We start from the raw sequence: 24964 nt of genomic DNA, 5'->3' as shown, positions 1-24964 counted from the left end.
AAGGCCACCCAGCTGGCAAATGCAGTGTTGTGAAGCCAGGCATTCTGAGTCCCATGTCTGTGCTGTTAACCTCCACTCCTTAGTAATCCTGGGAAAATGGAACAGGAAACAGAAGGTAATCTTGGTGATGGTAGCAGAACTGCTAAGGAATTTTGATGCCATGTGATGTTGATCCCGAATGGGCCATAGCAAATCTATGGATTCCCTCTAGTTGATATTTTTTCTTCCTCTTAAAAATAATTCGTATATGTTTTCTTCTTCTGTTGGATCATTACTCACACAAAGAGAGCGAGAGGCATTGATTCTCATTTAAATTAAAAAATGGTTCCTTGAACTGGTCGATTACCTGGGAAGGGCCCTAGAAACAGGAGCATCTGGCTGGAGGAAGTGCCCTGCAGGGGCAGGGAGTCCTCCCTGTGGACTCCTGCTTGGGAGCCCTAGGGGCAGAGCGACGGCAACACGAGGAGGATGCTAGAGTAAGATGCTCTGGTGAGAGGAGGACCAGGTTTGGGGCCGGGACGGAAGGAGGTAAATTGTCTGAATCCTTGTTCCAGAACTTTAGGGCAGTGTTAACCTCAACCAGAGCTCCTTCAAAGCCCTCCATGGGATTCACTACATGGAAGATAGCCAAGGAAATTCTTATCTAAAAATATTTTATCAGAATGTGAATGGATAAAGAAGATGTGGTGTGTGTATATATATATGGAATGCAATATTACTCAGCCATAAATAAGAATAAAATAATGCCATTTGTAGCAAACATGGATGGACCTAGAGATTATCATGCTAAATGAAGTAAGCCAGAGAAAGACAAATATCATATGATATAACTTCTACTTGGAATCTAAAAATAAAAGATAGAAGTAACTATTTTCCAAAAGAGAGAGTCACAGACATAGAAAACAAATGTATAGTTACCAAGGAGAAAAGGGGAGAAGGGAGAGAGAAATTAAGAGGTTGAGATTAACATATACTCACTACTATATATAAAATGGATAACCAATGGCTTACTGTATTACATAGTAAATTAAACTAAACGTAAGGTTTTATATTTTGTAATAACATATAAAGGAAAAGAATCTGAAAAAGAATACATGTAACATATATATTTATAGATATTATATATATATATATATATATATATATATATATATATATATATATAAAATGGAATTGCTGTGCTGTACACCTGAATCTAACATGCTATGCTAAATGAACTATACTTCAATTCAAAAAAATGAAAATGAATATAACCAATCAATCAAGACTAATAATAATAAATAAGCTTGGATTGGTTTATAGAATGTGGCTGGAAGTTAATCACATAAGTTCTCTACCTTACATGAGTAACAAAGTGTAAAAACTGAGAAACCCAAACCTAAATGGCTTCCTTAAATCAAACTTGTAGCACCCTCATAATTAGAGCTCACCTGTGTCCCATTGTGAAAAGAAGATGCTTAGAAGCTACATCTGCCACTCTGGAGCCCCTCTAAAGGTGCTGTGCCTGCTTTTTTAGTAAAGCTTGGTGTTGGAAAAGCTCTATGATTCATTTGACCTTGTTCAATAACTCATCCTCAGTGGTACTACAGTCTTAGGAGTTCACATGAAGTGAGGAAAACACCAAGTCTGGTGGTTCCACAACTGCAGATTTACTACCTTGAGTCAAGAAAGAATTTTGTTTAAGCCATGTCACCCAAGCCAAAAATTGGGGTATAGGTTGATAATATCTGGCTGTGCCAAGGTTTATCACCTAGTTCTGACTTTGACCTTCACTTGTATTAGACACCTCTTCTGCACAACTTCAGAATCCTCTTAGGCTCCCTTCTTACTGCACTTATTGATAAAGCGACCAGTTCTGTGCAGGGTTGGACTCATTCTCTGATGGTGATGCCTGGTGATGCTGCCCTAGGGAAACCTGCAACTTGATATTTTTCCCTGTAGGAATCATATCATTACCTGCCACACAGGGTTATTGCACTGGAAGTTAGTATGTAACATAATCCCTGACATTTTCAGGTGTTTGTGACTTTCTCCAATCTGCCCAGAATAAAGTATTTATGGGTGTTAAGTGCCTATGAGGCTTCAGGAAAATCTAGGGACTTCCAGTGGGTCATTCCAAAAAACATGGGACAGGCCTCCAAGCTTAATATGCTAACTACGCCATTAAAAGGAAAGAATTTCCTGTAAATTCTTTCCCCACATGACATTCTGGCTGCCTTGTCATAATTACTGCTATGCAGAGAAGTTTTCTGGCTTTTGTGGCAGACCCTGGAATGATAAACCCTTCAAAACCACCCCTCACAAAAGGCCCCTTCACAGGCACCATGGGTCACTTGGAATGATGCCCTGATCTCCCTGATCTAAACACTCTTAAGTCACACTTAAGTACCCAATCCATAACAGGCTCATCCTGGAATTCTCCCAAAACTGGGTGGTGAATCTTGTCCTACCTCTCCATTAATTTTATATGATTTTTATCATCAAAAATTGTAGTAACCAGCTATTTTGGCTTCACTGACACCATGAATCAGATATAAAATATAATATTCTTCGTAGGAATACTTTACTCTGTCATTTATTTCATCACTTCCCAATGGCAAATGGCCATTTGAGCTGCATGGGGAGAAGCCCTGGGCATCTTCCAATCCCCATGCCCAGCCAAAAATTACAAACATTGCAATGGTGAGTAGGTTGGACCCCCAGACAACATCCAGAGCCACCAACTAAGTAACAGGCTGGGCTCAGCTCATAACCAGGCCACCACTCAGTTCTTGTATGAGTTCAGCAGCCCCTCCACATGTTCACAGTGTAATGGGGTGTATTGGAAATGTAACCTTTGGCCTCTCCCACAGAAAATATGAAGAAATAAGAAATGATAGAGAGGAAAGACTGAATTTAAAAGGATTTTAATAACCAACTAGACATGAGAGAAGAGTGAGGAGGAGTCAGGATGGGCTACAGGAATAAATAGAATAACTTGGGGAATTAGAGTTGAAAAAGGAAAAGGTAATTATGAAGAATTAGATTTTTAATGGACCCATGAAAAATTAGGCATGTTAAGGAAAGCTGTATTCATCCTCTTCCACCAGCCAAGCTCCCACCCTCAACTTGAAACTCAAACTCAATCTGGTGCCCAAGATTGGTTAAAACAGGTGATGTGACATCTCAGGGAAGAGCATACAAGAATGTTCAGGACTGAGTTTCTGCCATGAGTTCATCTTGCTAGGAATGAGGTATGAGTGAGGACCAAGTTTTGAGTCCCTTGTCTAAGTCACAGTGACCTGGAGCATTTCTGCATCTCACAAAGTCATGCCTTCATTAGCCTTTGCGGGAGGTGAGAAAACAAGTCAGTTCACTCACCTTGTATTTCCCTTGAGGACCAATCCTCATTTGACATGAAACATTAAATTATCAACAAAGCAAAAAGTTACTTTATTCAGAATATTTCATTTTCAGCAATTTCCATATAACCCAGTTACAGGTCAGCAATACTCTATTGGAACACAGGCAATTAGAATATCGGAGGCCTCATCTCACATTTAATATAACATCATGGGAAAGCCACCATGGCTGTTTCAGGGGCACTTGGTTCAACGTCATCATACCCAGCGTCCCCCCTCTCCCCCTGGAGCAGCCGGAGGCTCTCTTCTCCTCTCCCAGGATCAGCCGCCTCTCTAGAGAAGCGCAGAGAAGAGCCTGAAATAGCAAAGAGATGTTTCATTAGAACTGAGACAGAGGGACCGGACAGTGCCCTGTGGTAGAAGCAAGTCAAGTAAGTGGTGACAGCAGAGCATCCCTAGGGACTGGATTGTGCTCAGGGAGGCTCAGCATATTTCACGTCAGTTACAGCACAGATATGACAGGCTGTCCTATCAGGATCCAGTCAGTGTGGGTCTGGGGCCTCAGCTCTTCTGAAAAACTTAGGATATTAAAATATCTGTGCCCAACACAGGAGCTCTGTGAAGACCTGCTTCCTGGCTTACACAACCTGCAAGGAGATGCCCCAAGAATGGTAACGATAATAAAAACAAATTTAATATTTCCCCCTTTCACAACTGACAGATGTGAATTTAGAATGAGAGGAAGACCGGAGACAGGAGGAATCTCTATTCCTCACTGACATCCCAGCTCTGCTCTTAGCCACCTTGACTTGTGTTCCCAAATGCCCACAAATACTATCACAGGCTGCATCCACAGATGGCCCCTCCCCAGGAACCACACAGGCCCTCAGTCGGAGAAATACTCTTTTCCAGAAAATGAGTGCCTTCTTCTCCTGGTCACTGAACCGTCTGGAGCAGATTAGCCCTTAGCTGCCCACAAATTCTAGTCTATGGTCCACCACCATGGCTTAATTTTAAGGTCACCGTATATCATAGATTTGTATCAATACATGTTAATGTTGAGCTTCCCTGGAGGTGCAGTGGTTAAAAATCTGCCTGCCTGCTCAACATCACTGACTATAAGAGAAATTCAAGTCAAAACTACAAAGAGGTATCACCTCACACCCGTTAGAATGGGCAGCATCAGAAATCTACAAACACTAAATGCTGGAGAGGGTGTGGAGAAAAGGGAACACTCTTGCACTGCTGGTGGGAATGTAAATTGGTACAGCCATTATGGAAAACATTATGGATGTTCCTTGCAAAACTAAAAATAGAGTTACCATATGACCCAGCAATCCCACTACTGGGCATATACCCAGAGAAAACCATAATTCAAAAAGACACAGGCACCCCAATGTTCATTGCAACACACTTTACAATAGCCAGGACATGGAGACAACCTAAATGTCCATCAACAGATGAATGGGTAAAGAAGATACGATACATATATACAATGGAATATTACTCAGCCATAAAAAGGAAGGAAATTGGGACATTTGTAGAGACATGGATGGACCTAGAGACTGTCCTAGAGAGTGAAGTAAGTCAGAAAGAGAAAAACAAATATCGTATATTTACGCATATATGTGGAATCTAGACAAACGGTACAGATCAACCAGTTTGCAAGGCAGAAATAGTCACAGATGTAGAGAAAAACATATGACACCAAGTGGGGAAAGCAGGGGGTAGGGGGGTTGGCGTGGGATGAATTGGGAGACTGGGATTGCCATATATACATTACTAATAAGAAAAAAAATCAAATTGTACACATTAAATATATGCAGTTTATTGTACATCAATTGTATCTCAATAAAAGTTCTTAAAAAAAAAAAGACTCTGCCTGCCAGTGCAGGGGACACAGGTGCAATCCCTGGTCCGGGAAGATCCCACATGCTGCAAAGCAACTAAGCCCAGGTGCCATAACTACTGAGCCCGTGCTCCAGTGCCTGTGAGCCACAACAACTGAGCCCATATGCCGCAACTACTGAAGCCCTCATGCCTAGAACCCATGCTCCTCATCAAGAGAAGCCACGGCAATAGGAAGCCTGTGTACTGCAACAAAGAGTAGCTCCCACTCACCACAACTAGAGAAAACCCGAGTGAAGCAACGAAGATCCAATGCAGCCAATAAATAAATAAATAATAAATAAATAAATAAATGTATTTTAAAAATACATGTTAGTGTAACATATGAACACAGTACCTCTTAAATTATCAAAATGCTTCACAAATTCCAATACTGCAATATCTTTTTTAAATCTCTACCTATGTTTCATGTTTAAGACAGCACAAAGGTGTTATGAGAACAGTTGTTCCATTTCTAGGTTTAGTGAATATGTTCAATTAATCTACAAGTCTTAATGCAAGCACATCAAGGATACATTGATAAATTTATGTCTCATTATGGAAACATAGATCCCAAGAACATAGAGGGATTCCTCCCTCCCAAGGATTCTGACAGCATTAAAGAAAGGCATATATTAGAGGTGATGCTATCAAACATATGAGATTATCCAAACTTGGAATCCATAGGAAGGATGGGCATTGAGAGCTCAAATTCACCCTTTCCAGGACAGAGACCAAAGACTACAGGAGATCAGCTAACTCCACTCACCTGCCTGAGAGGCCCTCACCCCATTCTCCTTCACTGGGGGCACTTCCCCCTCGATTCCCTGGGGGACGGGAGGAGCCCCAGGCACTGGTACCTCTTCAGCATCATCATAACCTTCACCAGGGGCATCAGTCCTGTCATCTGGGGGTTTTAAGGGCAGACAAGGGGATCAGATGAAACCACAGTAAGTACGTTGGCCTGGGAAATACCGAAGATCCCTTCTGACCCAGAGTTTCTGAGATGCTAAATGGAGGCATTGTTCATTCTTTGTTTTAATAGATTATTTTTAAGGCTGTATTTCATTTTAACGCGCCCATAAACCCAAAAATGTTTGTACAAATATCAATATTTCTTGACTAAAACTATATGTCTCAAAGCAATTATTACACCTATGAGCATTACTAAAATATTCTGACAAACGAAGCTCTCCAGATGTTATTTCTTAAAACAATGTTGCCTGTTTTGAATAAATGAGGGTGATTCTGCATACAGAGGGCCCAGCCCCAACATGAGACATCACAGAACAGCCAGAGAAGGGGGAGGATGGGGCCCATCTGGACACAAGGGATCCCTCTAGTCTCAGGCAAAGGAAGACTGTTCTGCTTGGATCTCATCTCTATGAGGGAAATTTTCCTGCCCGCAATACCCAGCGAGGCAGGTCCACCTCTACTACCTGCAGCAGATCTATAGTCACCGTGGTCCTCACTGTCCCCAGTGTAATGTGGCAGTTCAGTCACTGAGTCATCTGATGGGAACCCTAGTGTGGAGAAAACATCACACAACAAACAGAAGGACCCTCCCCACACCCATGGGACCTGTGTGACACTGAGAAGAAATGCGGGGCAGGCTTGGCTCCTGCCCTGTAGAGGGAGGCTGGGTGCTCACAGGGGTTCCGGAGAGGCCATCCTGCCACATTTGCAGGGGCTGCCTCTGTGAACCTGGGGCAGATGTGGGGTCTGAGATGCTGAGAAGACGGCTCACAGCCAGTGGTGGCTGACAACCAGAGGTCCCAGGAGGACAGGGCAGAGACACCCACCTGTGTTGCCCAGAAGATCCTCCTTTGCTGTCACAAGGTAATCAAGCTCCTCGTACACGGCCTCAGCAAGAGCATCTTCTACACTGGATAAGGCTGAGAAACCACCAGCAGGTCAGAGACTGCAACCCAGACACCCTGAACCAGCGGGCTTAACCCTCCATCTCCCCAAGGCTCACATGTGGAAAACCCCTCAGGGCTGCCGGGACCTCTGCAGAGCCTGCCACCCTATGCACCAGGTCTGCACCTTCTGCCCTTGTGTGACCCTGAACCCACAGCTCAGCCCAACTTCTTCTGGTCTCACAGAAGAGGCCATGACGTATGAGGGCTCATATCTCAATCCTAAGAACCTCTGTATATTCAGCCCTTAGAGTTTAAGATGCAGCAGATGGAGTTCTGCAGACTCATGGGGGTAAAAAGAGAGCTGGCCCAGGTTTCCCCTCCTCACACCTGGCCCCATTTCCTGTCTCCACACACTTTCCATGGTACCCAGTACCCGCTACAGCCCACCTCTGTGCTCTGCTCTCCATCTCAGCAGCTGAGTCACCAGGATGATGAGGACCAGGAAGAGAAGAGCCCCCAGGATAAGGCAGAGGATCCCAGGTAGGGAGAAGATGCCAAGAACAGGATTTGAGCCTGGTCTGGTCCCTTAGGAGGAAAAAGCAAGAAGGTTTGGAGAAGGTCCTGGGCACAGGGAAACTCCCTATGCCAGCATTTGCACAGAGCTCTGGACAATGAAATCCCAGCCTCAGACACAACTGGACTGACAGTGACTGGGCTCCCCCAGGTCTTGTCCTGAGATGATTCAACTCCACTCCAGCCAGCGTGGACGGAGGGAGAGCCAGAGATTATCAGCGAGCCTCCCTGCTGAGACAGCCTCTGAGGGCCAGGCTCCCAGCTTCACTCCTCTCCTTGGGCTTCAGGAGACCAGAGCAACAAAAAAGTCCTGGAACCGGCACCTTTCTGATAAGGAGCGACCCTCGTGGGCAGGTAGGAAAGCCTTAGATCCTGCAGCATAGGAACCAGCCTCCCTTGGGTCACAGGCATGAGAAACTCTGGCATTGAACCAAGGCGGGGGGAGTTTCCCAAGGAAAATGCCCTGGTTCCCCCCCACCAGCCAGTGGCTCCTCAAGATCTTTCCTCTCCTGAGCGGCTAATTCTGTCAGAGAGTCCACACAGCAGGTCCCAGGACTCTGAATATCTCCCCTGCCCATGGATCGTGGCACAGTACCTGCTCTAGTGGGGGGCAAAGTTGTTCTTCCACCTAAAGAGAGAGACAGGGGTTTGGAGCATGGGAATTGGCCAGGATGCAAGGCAGCCTTCTTCCCTCCTGAGCCCTGAAATCACCCCTCAGTCACCACAGCATCGGTGTTGAGTCCTCCCAGCTCCCCCATCCGAGATCAGAGCTACAGCTCCTGGGTGCTTTCTGAATACAAATCCCACCACACCCCAGCCCAGCCCATTGCCCCAGCGCTGCCTCAGCTCAACCAGAGCACATCCCAAGCCCCTCCACTCACCAGAGCACCTCACGCCAGCATCCTCCTCGTGCTTGCAGTCGCTCTGCCCCCAGGGCTCCGCAGCACAGTCCCACAGGGAGGACTCCTGGCCCCCGCACTGCACCTCGTCCAGCCAGATGCTCCCATTTCCAGGGCCAAATGCCGCGTCCTGCACGGCTTCCAGGGCATGGCCACAGCCCAGCTGCTGACACACCACCTCGGCCTCTGCCAGGCTCCAGGAGTCATCACACACTGTGCCCCAGGAGCCGCTGTGGCAGACCTCCACCCGCCCTGAGCACACGCTGTCTCCTCCCCTGAGTCGGATCTTGTCATTGTCTGAGAAGACAGCATCCTGTCCTGTTACTGCCCCTGATGGGAAGGAAGGAGCCCCTGGGAGCCACAGGGGAGGAGGAAGGGGCTGATATACCTGTGCAGGGGGCCGCAGTTGGACAGCTCTTAGGTCTCCTTCCTGCAGGAGCAAACAATGGGAAGTACTGGATCAGGGGCATTTGGAGGTGGTCTCATCCCCAAACAAGATTATCTAAGGGCCTTGGCTTGGTCCAAATGACATGTGAAAAACAGGCTTCATTATCTAATGGGCTGAGATATTCACTGCATCTTATTACCACATTAAATAACTTTGTTTCTTTATATTGTATATCACTCTCCACATTCCACAACAAATGCAACACACACACACAGACACAGACACACATTTTATAGACTAAACCAAATCTCATCACTTAGATTTGAAAATATAAAATAACACTAACAACATCCTACAAGGCTGAGACAGACACAGAAACAGTCACACAGAAGCAGACAGTAAGTCACCTGAACATGAGATACAGGCTTCCTCCTTTGAAGAGCATGAACTGTATTTCCAAGGATCAGAAGGACATTGCCAGAGAGAGGCATCAGTTTTCTGGCACTGGATTAAATCTACCCACCGGGGTCTAGAACCTTCCCTAAAGGCAACAGAAGAGTTGAGGATTCCACTGTCCCCACAGCCAAGCTGTCTGCAGATGACAGACAAGGTGATGTCTTCCATGGGGCTGCGGCAGACACTGCCCCAGGTCCCGTTGTAGAAAACTTCCAGCCACCCAGCACACTCCTGGTCCTCGCTCACCATCCTGAAGGCCAGGAACTCTGAAATTGAAAGGGAGGAAACAGGACACAGTGAGCACTCCACTCAGTGCTCTGGGTTTTCCTCTCTCCCAGAAATTGTGACACTCATCCCTGACCCAGCTGAGGAGACACTCACTAGGTGACAAGAATGAAATTTGACTTACTTTTATCTGATTTTATCCATTTATATCTCTTTTCCTGTTTCTACCACATCAACATAGTGGATACAAGCAGAGAGGAAGACCAACACGGGCACCAGCAAGGAGAGGGAGCTGAATCCGTCGTCCCAAGAAAACCTCTAAAAGAGTGTGTGAAAGGGATGTGGTGCAAATATTGGGGAGGTAGGCAGAATAATGGACACAAAAATGTCCACATCCTAGTCCCTGGAGCGTGTGAATAAGTTGCCTTACCTGGCACAAGTCACTTTAAAGATATGATTCACATAAGGACTTGGGATGCTGAGATTCAGCTGGAATATTGTAGATTAAGCACATGAGCCCAGTCTAATCACATCCTTAGGCCCACTATCCTTAGAAATGGATAACCAGTCCCAGCTCCAGTCAGAGGGAAATGTGACTAAGGACGAACAGTCAGAAGCAGCACTCTTACCTGTCTGAGGAGGAAGAAAGCAGGCTCTGAGCCAAGGAATGCAGGGCACATTTAGAAACTAGAAAAGGCTGGGAAAAGGATTCCTCCCCAGAGCCTCCAGCAAGAATGCAGCCCTGTGGACACCTGGATGTTAGCCTACTGAGACCACTGTCACACTTCCAACATGCAGAACTGTAAATAATAAATTTGTGGTTTCATTACGATGTCATTCTCAAGATTTTACTACCATAGGTAACTGAAGAGTGAGCCCTGCTTTCAAGTGGAAACTGTAAGAAATGGCTCTGCCAGGAAATATTGCTGAGAAGAAAGGACCAGAACCTCAGCTGCTGCAGAAGGAAGTGAAAGCACCTAATCTTCTCATCTGCTAGAAAACAGGCTCCACGGGAGGAAGCTTCCTTCTCTGGCCCTTTCAGCAACTCTCCCTCAGGGCTCAGACCCCCATGCTCCATGCCCCACCCCTTCCCCCAGGCTGTGGACAATGTGCAGCACACACCTGAGCAGATGACCCCCGCATCCTCCTTGTGTCTGCAGTCGTGCCGCCCCCAGCCCCGGGAAGGGCACCTCCACACGTGGGACTCCTCTCCTGTGCAGTTTAGTTCATCCAGCCGGATGGGCCCTCATCCCGCCCCGAAGTGAGCAGACCCCGTGGCATTGAGGGCTTCTCCACAGTCCAGCTGCCTGCACACCACGTGGGCATCGTCCAGGTCCCAGCCATCATCACAGATGTTGCCCCAGGAGCCCTGGTGAAAGATCTCCACTCTCCCGGCGCAGTGACCACCCCCGTCCACCAGGCGGAGCTGTCTGCTGTCTGAGGAGAGAGAAACGGGACAATGGGGCCTTGACACAGGGAATGAGAAGGGTCTTCTGGTCCTGTGGGACCCTCACCTGAGCAGTTGGCGGGGCTCTCCTCTGAGGCTGCAGAGCCTGCTGGTTCAGACAGGGAGTGGTTGCATTGGGGCAGCACCTGGGTCTGGTTTCCTGCAGAAACAGCAATGATCAGAGGGCCTAGAGGGTTGAATATCAGGAACCTGAACTGAGCTAAATAATAACCTAGTGATGGGTTCTGAGATGAAAGCAGGAACACATCAATAAAGTTAACATAATTTTAGAGAACTCCTTCTCTATGGAGAGTTACGCTTTGACAATGCCACAATTTTTGTTTTAGGCCAAGCATTGCACTGAGAATGCAATTTAATTCACAAGAATGAGTTAAATAAGTTGTTCTATCCCTAAATCTATCCCTAAGTAGAAGAAGCAAAATAAAATCCTTCCAAAGGATTCCTACACTTTTTCATCTTCAATGCCTGTCTTTTAAAAAAAATACTTATATAAAATATAACTCACAAAAAACCAAGAGAAAAAGGAGACACTAGAAATGATTCTCCAGGGTACTCAACTAGTAGAGTTACCTGACAGAGAATTTAAATAGCCATGATTAAAGTGCTCATGGAATTAACTGACAAAATGTGTATCTTGGCAGAAAAATGATAAATAAAATAAAATAAAATATAATTCTAGAGCTAAGAAACTTAATAGCTGAAAATAAGAACTAAACAATGAGTGTATCAGTACATATGCAAGAGAAAATGATTAAACTTCTATAATACACTCTTGGAGAATGTTTTCATGGTCTTGGCATAGGCAAAGTTCTTTTTAAAAGGAAATAAGGGGCTTCCCTGGGTGCACAGTGGTTAAGAATTCACCTGCTCATGCAGGGGACACAGGTTCTATCCTTGGTCTGGGAAGATCCCACATACTGGGGAGCAACTAAGCCTGTGCACCACAACTACTGAGCCTGCGCTCTAGAACCTGCAAGACACAACTACTGAGCCCATGTGCCGCAACTACTGAGGCCTGTGCACCTACAGCCCTTCTCTGCAACAAGAGAAGCCACTGCAATGAAAAGCGTGCACACCACAATGAAGAGTAGCCCCCACTGTCTGCAACTACAGAAAGCCCGCAGCAACAAAGACCCAACACAGCCAATAAAAATAAATAAATAAATAAATAAATAAATAAATAAATAAATAAATAAATATTTAAAAAAGGAAACAAGAAACACTAAATATATAGGGAAAAGTTGGTTAGTTATATTTCCTTAAGATTAAGAACTTGGATCATCAAAGGACACCATACCATTAAGAAAATGAAAATAAAACACCAAGGGTTAAATAAATAACACATATTTGCATCCAACGTCATTGTCATGGTAAGCTTATTTGTAATATTCAAGAACTGGAAACAACTCAAATCTCTACCATCAGTTGAATGTATCCATACATGGTGAAGTGATCATTCAAGGGAATGCTCTACAGTAACAGAAATGAATAAAGTGCTGCTATAAACAACATCATGAGTGAATCCCAAACATAATATTGAGTCAAAGAAGTTAGATGCAAAAGAGGACATATTGCATGATTTTATACAAAGTTCAAAAATCAACAAAATATCCTATGGTCATAGAAGTTAGGAAGCAGGTTTTTGATGGAGAGGAGGGAGGGCATAGCTATGGGGAGGCAACAGTGACTGCTGTTGGTGCTGTTAATGTTCTCTTTGTTGATCTGGGTTAGGGTACATGACTAATGTATTCACGTATTGCTTATACATTGTTTCTATGATTATAAGTGAATAATAATGTTGCTTGAAAATATATTATTCCCCTTAACACTTCTTGCCCTGACCTGAAAAATGAATGAACAATGAAAAGAACCATATTTCACCATGAACTATCTTGCTTATGAAGCCAGTTTTCTATACTCCCTGCTCTTGGAGACAGGTCATTCCAGGAGCATCCTGAGTACTAGTAGCCCTTCCGTCGCTCTTACCTGAGCAGATCACAGAGGCTGTGTTTCCATGGGTACAGTCAGGACCACCCAGGGCAGTCACAGGGCAACTCCACAAGAAGGACTCAGCCCCTGAGCAGTGAAACCGGGCTGTTGAGATCTGATCACTTCCTTCCACAAAGTGTGGTCCTCTAGGAGTAGAGATGGCGACTTCACAGCCGAGCTGATGACAGACAACATTGGCATTGGCCAGACTCCAGTGAGAGGCACAGAGCGCTTTCCATCGTCCAGAAATATTCACCTCCACTTGCCCCTCACACTGAGAGGTGCCATTTCTCATGAGCCGGACATCTGCATACACTGGTAGAAGAAGACAGGATTTCAGCAAAATCTCATGATTTTCTCACCTGAACTCTGTAAGCAGGGAGGTTATGTCCTGATGTGCATCTCACCTGAACAGACAAGGTGAACAGCTCCACTGTGATGACAAGTGCCCCCTGGACAGGGCACTCTGGGGCAGGACCAGAGCTCAGGCTCCTCCCCTTCACACCTGAACTCTTCAGCCCAGACCCGGCCCTCTGCTGCTCTGAAAGGCATGTGTCCCAGGACAGACACAGGCTTGCCGCATCCCAGTTCTGCACAGATGACCTAGGCAGTGGGGAGTGTAAAATTCCCATCAGACACTGGAATCCAGTCTTCTCCAGAATGCACTTCTACCTGCCCTGAGCAGGGTCCACCCCCTCCAACCAGATGCACAAACCCTAAGAGAAAAACAACAACAACAATAAACCTAATAACTGTTCATGAACCTAGTTTGACAGTTGCAACATTATGTCACAGGCAACAATGTGAAAGCTTTTATTTTCTGGGAGTGGGGCATGGAGAGAGAATTTGACAATTATTGTCAGAATTGCATTTCCATGAGTGAGTATCTAAAGAGAAATTCACAAGGATTTCCAGGGTCAGTTTGGAATGGCTGATTTCCAAGAATGTGTATTTTGAGGTTGGTTAGGAATGTGAATTGCTCATCCAGGGGCCTGGAAAACACAGGACCCAAGAAAACTTCTCTGTGGTGGGCATCAAACTTGGGTGCAGAGCTGAACTAACCCAGAGTGAAAAAGGCCCATGGGATTCAAGAGGTTCGAAGCCTAAGAGGCAGACAAGGTTAGAAGGCCATCCTGAGATTTCTGGGGTTAGAATTCTGGCCAGTTTTCTCTCAGGAGCCAATACTCAAGTTGCTGAGACTAGGGAAAGTCTTGAGGGCTGGATCTGTGAGTCCACATCAAACTACAGACATACTTACGGCTCAGGGAGGAAATCTAGATATTATAACAAGCCTGCTATTATGATTTCATGTGTGTTTTCTCATAATTTTTGATGGTGGAAAATTCCAAGAATTTCTTTGGCGAGTTGCTTGTAAAAAGAAGTTGTCCACAGATGAGTTTGGATATGAAGAAAGCTCAGAGTCATAGGAGAAGAATGGGCTCGTCCCAGCCATCTTTCTTGAAAGCCTAGGATTTATCAGTGAACCTGGGTGAGAGCGAGTTCTCAGTGGGAATATGCAAAACAGCTGAGTTCGTGGATTACTTCATACTAGGGTTTTTCTTCCAAGACGTGGGAATCTCAGCAAATGCTAACAGTGAAGGTAATTTAATGTATTTTAATCCTATGTATATGCTAACTGCATATTCCTTTCCTATTTGGAGTCTCAAGAAATAGCCAGCATGGAAAAAAGGAGATGGAGAGGAAGAGAGCAGAGAGCAAACAAGCCATATATAATTTAGAGATTTCCAAGTTCCAAAAAGCTCAAAATGGATGAAAGATAGAAAGATTTTTAACACATTTTATCCCCTATGCTCCTCCCATCCACCACCTAACCCTGCTACCCTTTCCCATTTCTCCCACTGCAGGCAAGAAAAAACAATCTGCAGAGCTACAGATGGATGGAAGGGAGACTCCAAATGGAAGAACTTCTCTAGAGGTGGAGTGCGGGTGGGGTGAGTGGTAGGTTAAAGTGGGAGTGGCTAGAGTATGAAACTGAAAGGGGGAGACCAAAGAAAAGATTCGTGATCATGATTTGGTCTTTCAGGGGCCATATTTTGGATGGAGAATAGGTAATCCAATGGAAAAAAATAAAACCCCACATCATAAAGAACACTTTTTTTAACACCCTTGCCTGGTTTCTGAGCATGCTCATGATTATTTATGTGCATGGAGGAATTTTTTTTCTGGCAAAGGACTCTGAATACATAAGTATGTGAACTTTGAAGCATATGATGTGGAGATTCGGAAAGCGTGTTCTACCTGAATAAAAATCTACTACAGAGAGCAGGAGAGAGCAGGAAATACACCACAGAAATTAAAGACTTAAAGGATTAGCTTGCAATTGTACAAGTATGAATGGTGAGAGGATGATCTGGTTGCCTCTTGTTATTTATCCATTTCCACCTCCCCAGAGAGGCCCAGGTTAGGAGCCCAGTCTGTTCTGGTTGGGAGTTTGGTCATAAGCTACACATTGTAATTAAAGGATTGTTACTCAACACTTTGTTATTTTCTGTATTAATCCCACCAGATTACAAATTTGGAAAGAACAAGAAAGAGATATTGCTTGTATGCTATTTTACCTGGCCTGACACATGTTAGACACTCAAATATATTCTGAATAATCAATAACGTCTTACAGACATCAGGAGAGAGTCTTCTGAAACAAATTATTATTTCTTTTTTATTTTCTACTTGATTTTAAAATTTATGTGCAAAAATAAGTGTGTGACATTGAAAGAAAATTTATGAAATAGACGGCTGATGTAAGGGGATTAGATATTAAAATAATAAAACCAATTATGTTTGTGTGTAACAATAGAGTGAAAGGGGCAGAATATAAATACCGAGTAGACTCAAAGACACACACACATAAGTATTTACTGTTTGAAGCAGATAATATTTTAAATCATTAAAGAAGATAGACTGTTTAATAAAGAGTGCTGAATAACTTAGGGATAGATTTTAAAACAACAAGATCAAATCCCTACTTGATATAAATCTCCAAAATAAATTATACAGAAGTTAAATCTATACATATCAGAAGTGAAGCATAAGACACTGAGAGAAAAATGAATTATATATATTCTTTGAAGAATAGTGTTGCTTGTGAAGAAGACTCATTCTAGGGCTTTCTCATTAACATAATTTTTTTCTGCTTGTCAGCTAACATGTGCCCACATTTCCATGCTGACTGAAGTGGTTTGCCTCTGTGATGTGACAGAAACCCTCTCACTGGTCTATGATTTGCTAAGGACATTTTAATATCTACCCAAGATTGGTATTGTTAGTGAGAAGTGAAGTTTTAATAATTCAGTAGTTCCATAGATGTTGTCATCTGACATAAAATAGAATCTGGGCTCACCAAGGACCTCACACCCTGGTTGGGTACCATTTATATGCTTTAGGAAAGTAAGTGAAGTTTCTGCACAAATAAGGGCTAAGGAAGCCCTGACTGACATGGGGCTCCTCACTGAACTCCTGACTGGCTCCTCTGAGGAGAGTGAGTGAAAGTTTTAGGGTGAATATAGGCTAAATCCTGTCCAGCTTCTTGCCCTTTTCATGGAAATCGGTCTTCTTGACCTGACCTGAAAAATGTCAGGACACTTTTCTAAAAGTCTTCCCAAGCAAAAGAAATGGCAGAGGAAAAGCAGTTTTATCAAAAACTACTGAATATAAAATCAACATATTTAACCTAAAACCACAGAAACTCCAAAGGATCAACAGAACAAAAATTGAAGGTGACAAAAAAAAAAAAAAAAAAAAACCCTAAAATTTGGAATCTGTGTCTTGCACTTTGGAGAACTAGGTTCACATGTTGGGTTATTAACATGATGAGATACAGACACACCATTACTTCAATCAAAAGGGGTAAGACACCAAGCAAAATATGGCCTCTTTCAGGGTTAAGATCAACAGATGTTCAAAGCTGTAAATAACATTGGAGGTGTTGAACAATATGTTCTTATTTTAGACCCGAGAAGACAGAGCCTGGGAGGGCCTGTCACGAGAGTGACTTGTTCAAGGCTGCAGAGTTAGAGACTGAGCCTCTTCTGTCTGTTCTGTGCTCTCATGTCCCAGGTTACTGCACAGCATCTGGTCTTCCTCCAGGCTTGGTGTTCACTATGCATCATGGCCCACTCTTCTTGGTGCTTCACCTCTGCTCTTCTCTCACAGAGGGGGCCCCCATTTCCCAAATTTAGTCCATTTGCAAGAGAGACAACAACCTGAGCCATAGGAGGGAGAGCAGGGGGCCAGGTCTTCAGGAAAGTACTCTTTCGGCACCTGTGCTTGAACCTGGGAGAGCCCCAATATTCTATATCTCAGCTTCTGCTTAGGGCTCTGGGACCCAGAGGAAATGTCCCCTCTCATTATTATAATTTTGGGGCTTGATTTTATCCAAGGAAGCAAGAGAGCAAGGGTGACTGGGTTGGTTTTTATCATCTATCATCTGCATCACATGCTCATTTCTCTCCCTCTGACCAAGTCGGCCTTCTCTATCCTGCCTGCAGCTGTGATGCATCTGCATCCAGACCAACTCTCAGGGGCTCTGACCATCAGCCTCGCCTGTCTCTGTACCTTCTGGCTCCTTATCCATCACTCTGGACTTCTACTATTTTGACTGGAATAGAGTACTGTGTTGCCTGAGGTATAGGAAATGTCTCCATTCCATATGGTATTTGGCCACTTAGAGATCCACAAAGATCAAAGTATCTTCCTGGAAGACCAAACTTGCACTCTACCCTTGGTTTCCCCATTCACATCTGAAAGCCAGAGGTGATCAGCATGCCCTTTCCATCAAGGCGCAGGAAAGTGCAAGGAAAGTGGGTCCTTAGAGGCCCAAAATAGGCAAAAAAATGAACATCTGATTGGGAAATGATGACAATGGAGAGACAGGAGAGGCTTCAAAGCAGGCATATCTGAACCCTCTGCATAGGTCTGATACTTAAGTAGGAGAAAGTTATTTGAAGGCAATATTAAGAGTCCATTTTCATGTGGTTTTGTTACAAATACAAACACCTTTTTAGAGTTTACCATGTCCCAGGAACTTTAGTAGATGCTGGGAATGTAAATCTCACTAAAACAATGTTCTTATCTTTATGGGGCTTTACTTCTGGTGAAGGAGAAAAACAAGTAGACAGTGTTAAGCCCTCTGAAGAGTTTATGAGACTTGGATAACCAAAGAAAGGGAAACTGCCCCTTCAGGGGGCTATTTATTTATAAGAATCAACCCCACCGAAGGCAAAATGAAAACATGGTCAGATATATCCTTGTTTGGTCTCTTGCTGTACAGACATCGTGGGTCCCTAAGCACACATGGCATCTTCCACACCACACCTGGACCCTCAGTGCTGCCCAGAGAACCCCACATGTGCCTTTGTCAGCTCCCATTGCCATCCGTCTCCTTCCCAGCTACTATAAGTCTCTTCCACCTTCTTCAAAAATTACATTTGTCCCCTTACTCCTACTTCTATCAAATAAACCCCCAAATGCAATTATCTTATACCATTGAAGTCATCAGGTGAAAACTATGTAATCTTTTACCATGCAACACACAACTTAATATTTTATTGCTTCCACCATTGACTTATCAGCACACAGTGACTTACCAGTGCATGGTGTTCCTTCAAAGTTTGACTTTATACAGATGTTTTAAAAGAAAAAACAGAGAGAAAATCTTTTCTGGTAACAATGGAAGGAGAACCTATGACTAAGAGCATTTCATCCACAGTCCTCTGGTCCTACCTGCCAAAGAGCTATGAATATTTACATCTAAATTTTCAAAGGAGACTTGCAATTTGGCACAAACCTGTAAATTCCTCTCCAATTTCTTTAACGATATTCCCTGAGCTTCCACTTCTGCTAACCTAGTGCAAAATAAAGTCTCACACTGTACCTACAGAAACAACTCCACTGAGGAAAGTGCATCCTCATTCTTGTCCCTCCCTCCCATAGGCTCACTATGCAAAGGAAGTGTGTGTGTGGTGATTTGCAAATGTTTCACTCTTCAAAAACAATGAATTATAAAAAAAATTAAGATCAATTTGAATTGGGATAATAGATTAAAAGTCAGGTAAGGTCACTGGAGAAGAAACAGCAGACTTAAAAGAGGCAAGTAAATGAAGCCCATCACTCACAGATGGAGTGTGCACTCAGGGAGGGTGTGTAGATGTCTCTGACCTCTGTAGCTCATCCATCTCCTATTGCCCCAGTGATCAGATACAAGCTTCCTTGGAACTTTCATTCTCTCAGCCACTGGACAATGCACTGACCGTACCTGAGCAGATGACTCCTGCATCCTCGTCATGCCCGCAGCTGTGCTGCCCCCAGCCCCGGGAAGGGCACCTCCACACGTGGGACTCCTTTCCTGTGCAGTTCCGGTCATCCAGCCAGATGGGCCCTGATCCCTTCCCGAAGTGAGCAGACATCATGGCATTGAGGGCTTCTCCACAGCCCAGCTGCCTGCACACCACGTGGGCATCGTCCAGGTCCCAGCCATCATCACAGATGGTGCCCCAGGAGCCCTGGTGAAGGATCTCCACTCTCCCGGCACAGCGACTGCCCCCGTCCACCAGGTGGACCTGTCTGCTGTCTGAGGAGAGAGAAATGGGACAGTAGGGCCCTGACACAGGGAATGAGAAGGGTCTTCTGTTCCTGTGGGACCCTCACCTGAGCAGTTGGTGAGGCTCTCCCCTAGGCTGCAGAGCCTGCTAGGTCAGAAATGGAGTCACTGCACTAGGTCAACACCTGGGTCTGATTTCTCATAGCAGTGATAAGAAAATAATGAAGTGCGCAATGGGCAAAAGCAGGAAATACTACTCTACTGAGTAGTGTGAAACAGAAGGGGTTACCCAGGTCCTATGAGTGTTAACCTTCTGACTTGTAGAGTTCTGCATAGCATCTGAGAAAGACATACAGGAAATGCTAGTCTCTTTACCCTGACCAGTTAGAGGAGATCAGAGTCACAGGAATGGGCTGGCAGCTGGATGGATTCCTTAAAAACCACACACACTTTGCTGCTGTTGACCTAATAGATAAACAGATTAGATCAAGGGGAGTGGAGTCAGGAACTGGCCTCATCAGAAGCCTCAGGGAGCAGCCATGAATCCTCTACCATTTAGAAGTTCTCCTTTGTATCGTCACTCAGGACTGAAAAGCAAATGACCTGTGAGATGCCACGGTTTACCCCAGCATATTTCACTTATGACTCTAGGCTTCAAACTCCAGATCTGGATACTTAGTTTCAAAAAATATATAATCTCTTTGAGCAGGCTGGACAACCTTGCATGAGAAATGATGGCAGACGATATTGATATTAGCCAGATTCCACTGGGAATCAGATAATGTTGCATCTTCTCCCAAATAAATATAATCTTTCCTTGGACTTCATGTCAGGAATCGCTATTTTCAACATTTGAGGTTATTTGTTCTCTAGGGGGAAAATGAATTTCTAACTTTACCACAGAGCAGAAATAGGTTCTATTCCTGCTCTAAAAGCACCCAAACAAACAATATTGACAGACACACTGTATTATTCTCTCCTTTTATGCATAAGCAGTGATGTAAAGAAAGGTTAAATAATGTCGATCAGTGTTGCACTTCAAGTTAATAATGAAGTAGAGAATAAAACCTAAAATTTTCTACTTCCATGAAGAATGGAGGTGTTCACAGCAGCTAGCGGTCATTCTGGATACAATTTTAAAAGCTGGAAAAAAAATTTTTTTAAGTAAAGGTATCACACATTTTTGGACACAACAGGGACTAAATACATTAAAATTTTAAAGAGTGGAGATCATTTCAATGTTAGCCAAGGATCTGCAGCTTCTTTTTCTCTGTGGGACTTCCCCAATTTGGTGCGAGGTTAATGGCTCAGGATTTGGGCTCAGGCAAGCAGAGGACTCCTGCTGGGACAGAGAAACCAGGATTATTTGGGGGTTACCTGGTGCTGGAGTAACAATTTGGAGACTTGAGAGCCTCTCTCCCATAGCAGGTTTTCTCCTCAAATATCTGCCCAGTATACAAGCTGTGAAGGGCAGGAGCCCAAAGAACTATCTCAAAAAATCTTGGAAAGCAGAGTGACTATTCCCTTATTCTCTTGGGTGGTGAGCTACCAAAACATCTAGGCTCTCAAATGAAATCTCTGAAGACCCATGCCATAGGGACAGAGGAAAATCAGAGGCAGACCGAATGCTACTAAAACTGCAACCCAGACTTGTTACAGCTCAGTTCTAGGTAATATTTAGATATTTGAGTGATGTGCACCCCTTCTCCCACCTGCTTAACAAAACACAATATGAATCCTTTCAGGCGTTAGAAAATATATCTGGAGTATCTTGTTTTTCATATATGATTTCTAGCTTTCAAAAAAAAACTGCACTGCATATGAAGAGATGGGATGACATGACAAATTAAAGTGCAAAAAAAAAAAAAAGAAGAAGAGAGGGCAGAGACACACATGATACAGATGTTGGAGTCAGCAGATAAGGATTTTAACTATGATCAATGTATTTAGGAAAAAAGAGGAAAGGAGAGAATAAACAGGTGAAAAGACAAAAAAATTTAACAAATAATTGTAACTACAAAAAAAATCAAAGGAATGATTGCCAACTGAAAAGAAAATGTCTAGAATGAAGAATTAAATGAATAGGTTTAAAAGAATTTTTGATAGAACTCAGCACAGAATTAGTGACTTACAGGAGTCCTAGAGATAAGAGGTGAGAAGCGGGGCTGGGAGAGGAGGGGAAGGAGGAAAAGGGGTAGGAGGTGGAGGGGGGGAAGAAGGTGGAGAAAGAAGGGAAGGAGGAGGGTGAGAGTGAGAAACAGAGACAGAGAGACAGAACTGCAGAAGTAATATTTGAAGATTTAGTAACTGAGAATTTTAAAAATGGATAGAAGGCAATGAAAACCTCCACATCTAGTAAAGCTGCTGAAAATCAAAGGAAAAAAGGAAAATCTGGAATTAGAACAGATTTGTTTAATACAAAAGAAGGAAAAACGGAAGTGAAAAAGGAACCTAAAGCAGGTGGGTCATTAAAAGTAAATGGTAGATACTAACCCAACAACATCAGTAATTACATTTACAGTAAATGGATTAGGTACTTCAAATGAAAGCCCTTCTAGATGAAACAACAAAATTAAATTAGAAAACTGTATTTAATAATACATTAAAAGGATCATGCACCATGATCAAGTGAGATTTGTTCCAAGGATGCAAGGATGGTTCAACATTCACAAATTAATCAATGTGATACATCAAATAAACAAAATGAAGGTAAAAATCATAGTTTCTCAATAGAAGCACAAAAACCATTTGACAAAATTCAACATCCATTTGTGATAAAAAATGCTTTAAAAAGTAGGTACAGAGGTACCACACCTCAACATAATAAAGGCCATAAGTGAAGCCCACAGATAATATCATACTTGACTGTAAAAAACTGAAAGCTTTTCCTCTGGGATCAGACAAAGACAAAGATGCCTACTCTCACCACTTTTATTCAACATAGTTTTGGTATTCCTAGCCAGAGCAATCAGGCAAGAAAAAGAAAATAAGGACATTCAATCTGAAAGGAAGATGCAAAACTGACACTATTTGCAGGTTGCCTGATATTATGTATAGCAAACCCTAACGACTCCATCAAAAACTGTTACAACTAAAACACTCAGTAAAGTTACAAGATGCAAAATCTATATGCAAAAATCAGTTGCATTTCAACAACAAACTGCCATAAGGAGAAATTAAGAAAACAATTCTATTTATTTACAATTGCACCAAAAAGAATAAAATATCCAAAACAACCAGAGAGGTGGAAGTCTTGTACACTAAAATCTATAAGACATTGATGGAAGATATTGAAGAAGACACAAATAAGTGGAAAGATATTCTGTGCTCAGGATTCGCAGACCTAATATCGTAAAAATGCTCATACTACTCAAAGCTATCTACAGATTCACTGTAATCCTTATCAAAATTCCAATGGAAATTTTCACAGATATGGAACAAACCATTCTAAAATTTGTATGGAACTACAAAAGAGCCCGAATTGCCAAAGCAATCTTGAGAAAGAAGAACAATGCTAGAGGTGTCATGCTTCCTGATTTCAAACTATATTACAAAGCTATTTAATCAAAACAGTATGGTATTGGTATAAAAACAGACACAGAGATCAATGGAACAGAATAGAGAGCCCAGAAATAAAATGAAATATATATGGTCAATTAATTTTTGATAAAGGAACCAAGAATACACAATGGAAAAAGGACAGTGTCTTCAATAAACGGTGTTGGGAAAACTGGACAGTGACATGAAAAAGAATGAAACTGGAACACTATCTTACACAATTCACAAAAATTAACTCAATATGGATTAAAGACTTGATCACAAGTCCTGAAGCCATAAAAATCCTAGAAGAAAAAATAGGATAAAAAAGGCCCTTGACATCAGTCTTGGTGATGATTTATTGGATTTGATGCCAAAAGCAAAAGCAACAAGAGCAAAAATAAACAAGTGGGACTACATAAAACTAAAAGCCTTCTTCACAGTAAAGGACACCATCAGCAAAATGAGGGACCTCCCTGGTGTCCAGTGGTCAGGACTTCGCACTTTTGGAAGGAAGAAGAAGGAAGGAAGGAAGGAAGAAAGAAAGGAAGGAAGGAAGGAAGGGCAAAGATCTCGTGTTCAAAAAATATTTTTTAAGAAAATGAAAAGTCAATCTATGGAATTGGAGAAAATATTTGCAAATTATATTTTAAATAAGGGTTAATATCCAAAATACTTAAAGAGCCCATATAACTCAACATCAAAAAAAAAAAATCTGATTTAAATAGACATTTTTTTCAAAGAAAACACACAGCTGGCCAACAGGTACATGAAAAGGTGCAGAATATTATTAATCATCAGGGAAGTGCAAATCAAAACCTAAATGAGATATCATCTCACAGAATTCTTTTCATCAAAAAGACAAGCAATAATAAGAGTTGGTGAGGATGTGGAGAGAAGAGCTTGTGCACAGCTGGGGGGAAGGTAAATTGGTGCAGCCCCTATGGAAAACAGTGTTGATGTTCCTCAAAAATTAAAAATAGAGTTGCCATGTGATTTAGCAATCTCACTTTTGGGTATTTATCTGAAGGCAATGAAAACATTAACTTGAAAAGATATGTGTCATTGCAGCATTATTTACAAAAACCAAATAACGTAAATCTTCATTGATGGATGAATGGATAAAGAAAATGTGATATGTACATACATCCAGCCATAAAAAAGAAGAAAATCTTGCCATTGGCAACAACATGGATGGACCATAAGGGCATTATGTTAAGTGAAATAAACCAAACAGAAAGAAAAATATGATCTCATTTATACGTGGATTCTTAAAAATAAATTAAATAAATAAATAACGAGTTCAGAAATACAGACAACAGTTTGGTTGTTGCCAGAGGTGGGTTGGTGTGGGCAAAATGGGTGAAGGTAGTCAGAAGGTATAAACCTCCAGTTCTAAAATAAATGTCATGAGGATGTAATGTACAGAACGGTGTCTACAGTTAACACTGTATTGTATATTTGAAAGTTGGTAATAAAATGCATCTTGAAAGTTCATATCATAAGAAAAAAATTGTAAATATATATGGTGATGGATATTACTGGGCTTGTGGTGATCACTTAGCAATATGTACAAATATATAAGTATTACATTCTATACCTGAAACTAATATTCTGTGAATTACATATTCATTAAACATTTCAAAAATCAAGGGTGAAACATGCGGATTAAATCAGCTCCTTCCAAACTTCATTTTGTAGACTCAACTTAAACTCACCACTCAGATTTCTAAATATAAACTCTCACTACTAACATTCTACAGGGTTGGGACAGACACAG

At 42.7% G+C, this 24964-nt stretch overlaps 1 protein-coding gene across 1 annotated transcript in view; it reads right to left on the bottom strand.

Moving 5' to 3' along the window:
* LOC130843076 (uncharacterized) overlaps window positions 1-24964 on the bottom strand; it is a 280003-nt gene that overhangs the window by 235038 nt on the left and 20001 nt on the right. Inside the window, 7 exon segments of the mRNA XM_057719733.1 lie at window positions 8545-8859; window positions 9358-9672; window positions 10754-11068; window positions 11146-11238; window positions 13086-13403; window positions 13496-13804; window positions 19363-19677. Coding sequence (XP_057575716.1) covers window positions 8545-8859; window positions 9358-9672; window positions 10754-11068; window positions 11146-11238; window positions 13086-13403; window positions 13496-13804; window positions 19363-19677 — 1980 coding nt within the window.

Source organism: Hippopotamus amphibius, unplaced genomic scaffold (genome assembly GCF_030028045.1).
Source record: "Hippopotamus amphibius kiboko isolate mHipAmp2 unplaced genomic scaffold, mHipAmp2.hap2 H_2, whole genome shotgun sequence".
NCBI classification, from domain to species: Eukaryota; Metazoa; Chordata; class Mammalia; order Artiodactyla; family Hippopotamidae; genus Hippopotamus; species Hippopotamus amphibius.
Note: the sequence above shows the minus strand (reverse complement) of the source record. Positions and strands in the feature narration are given on the sequence as shown.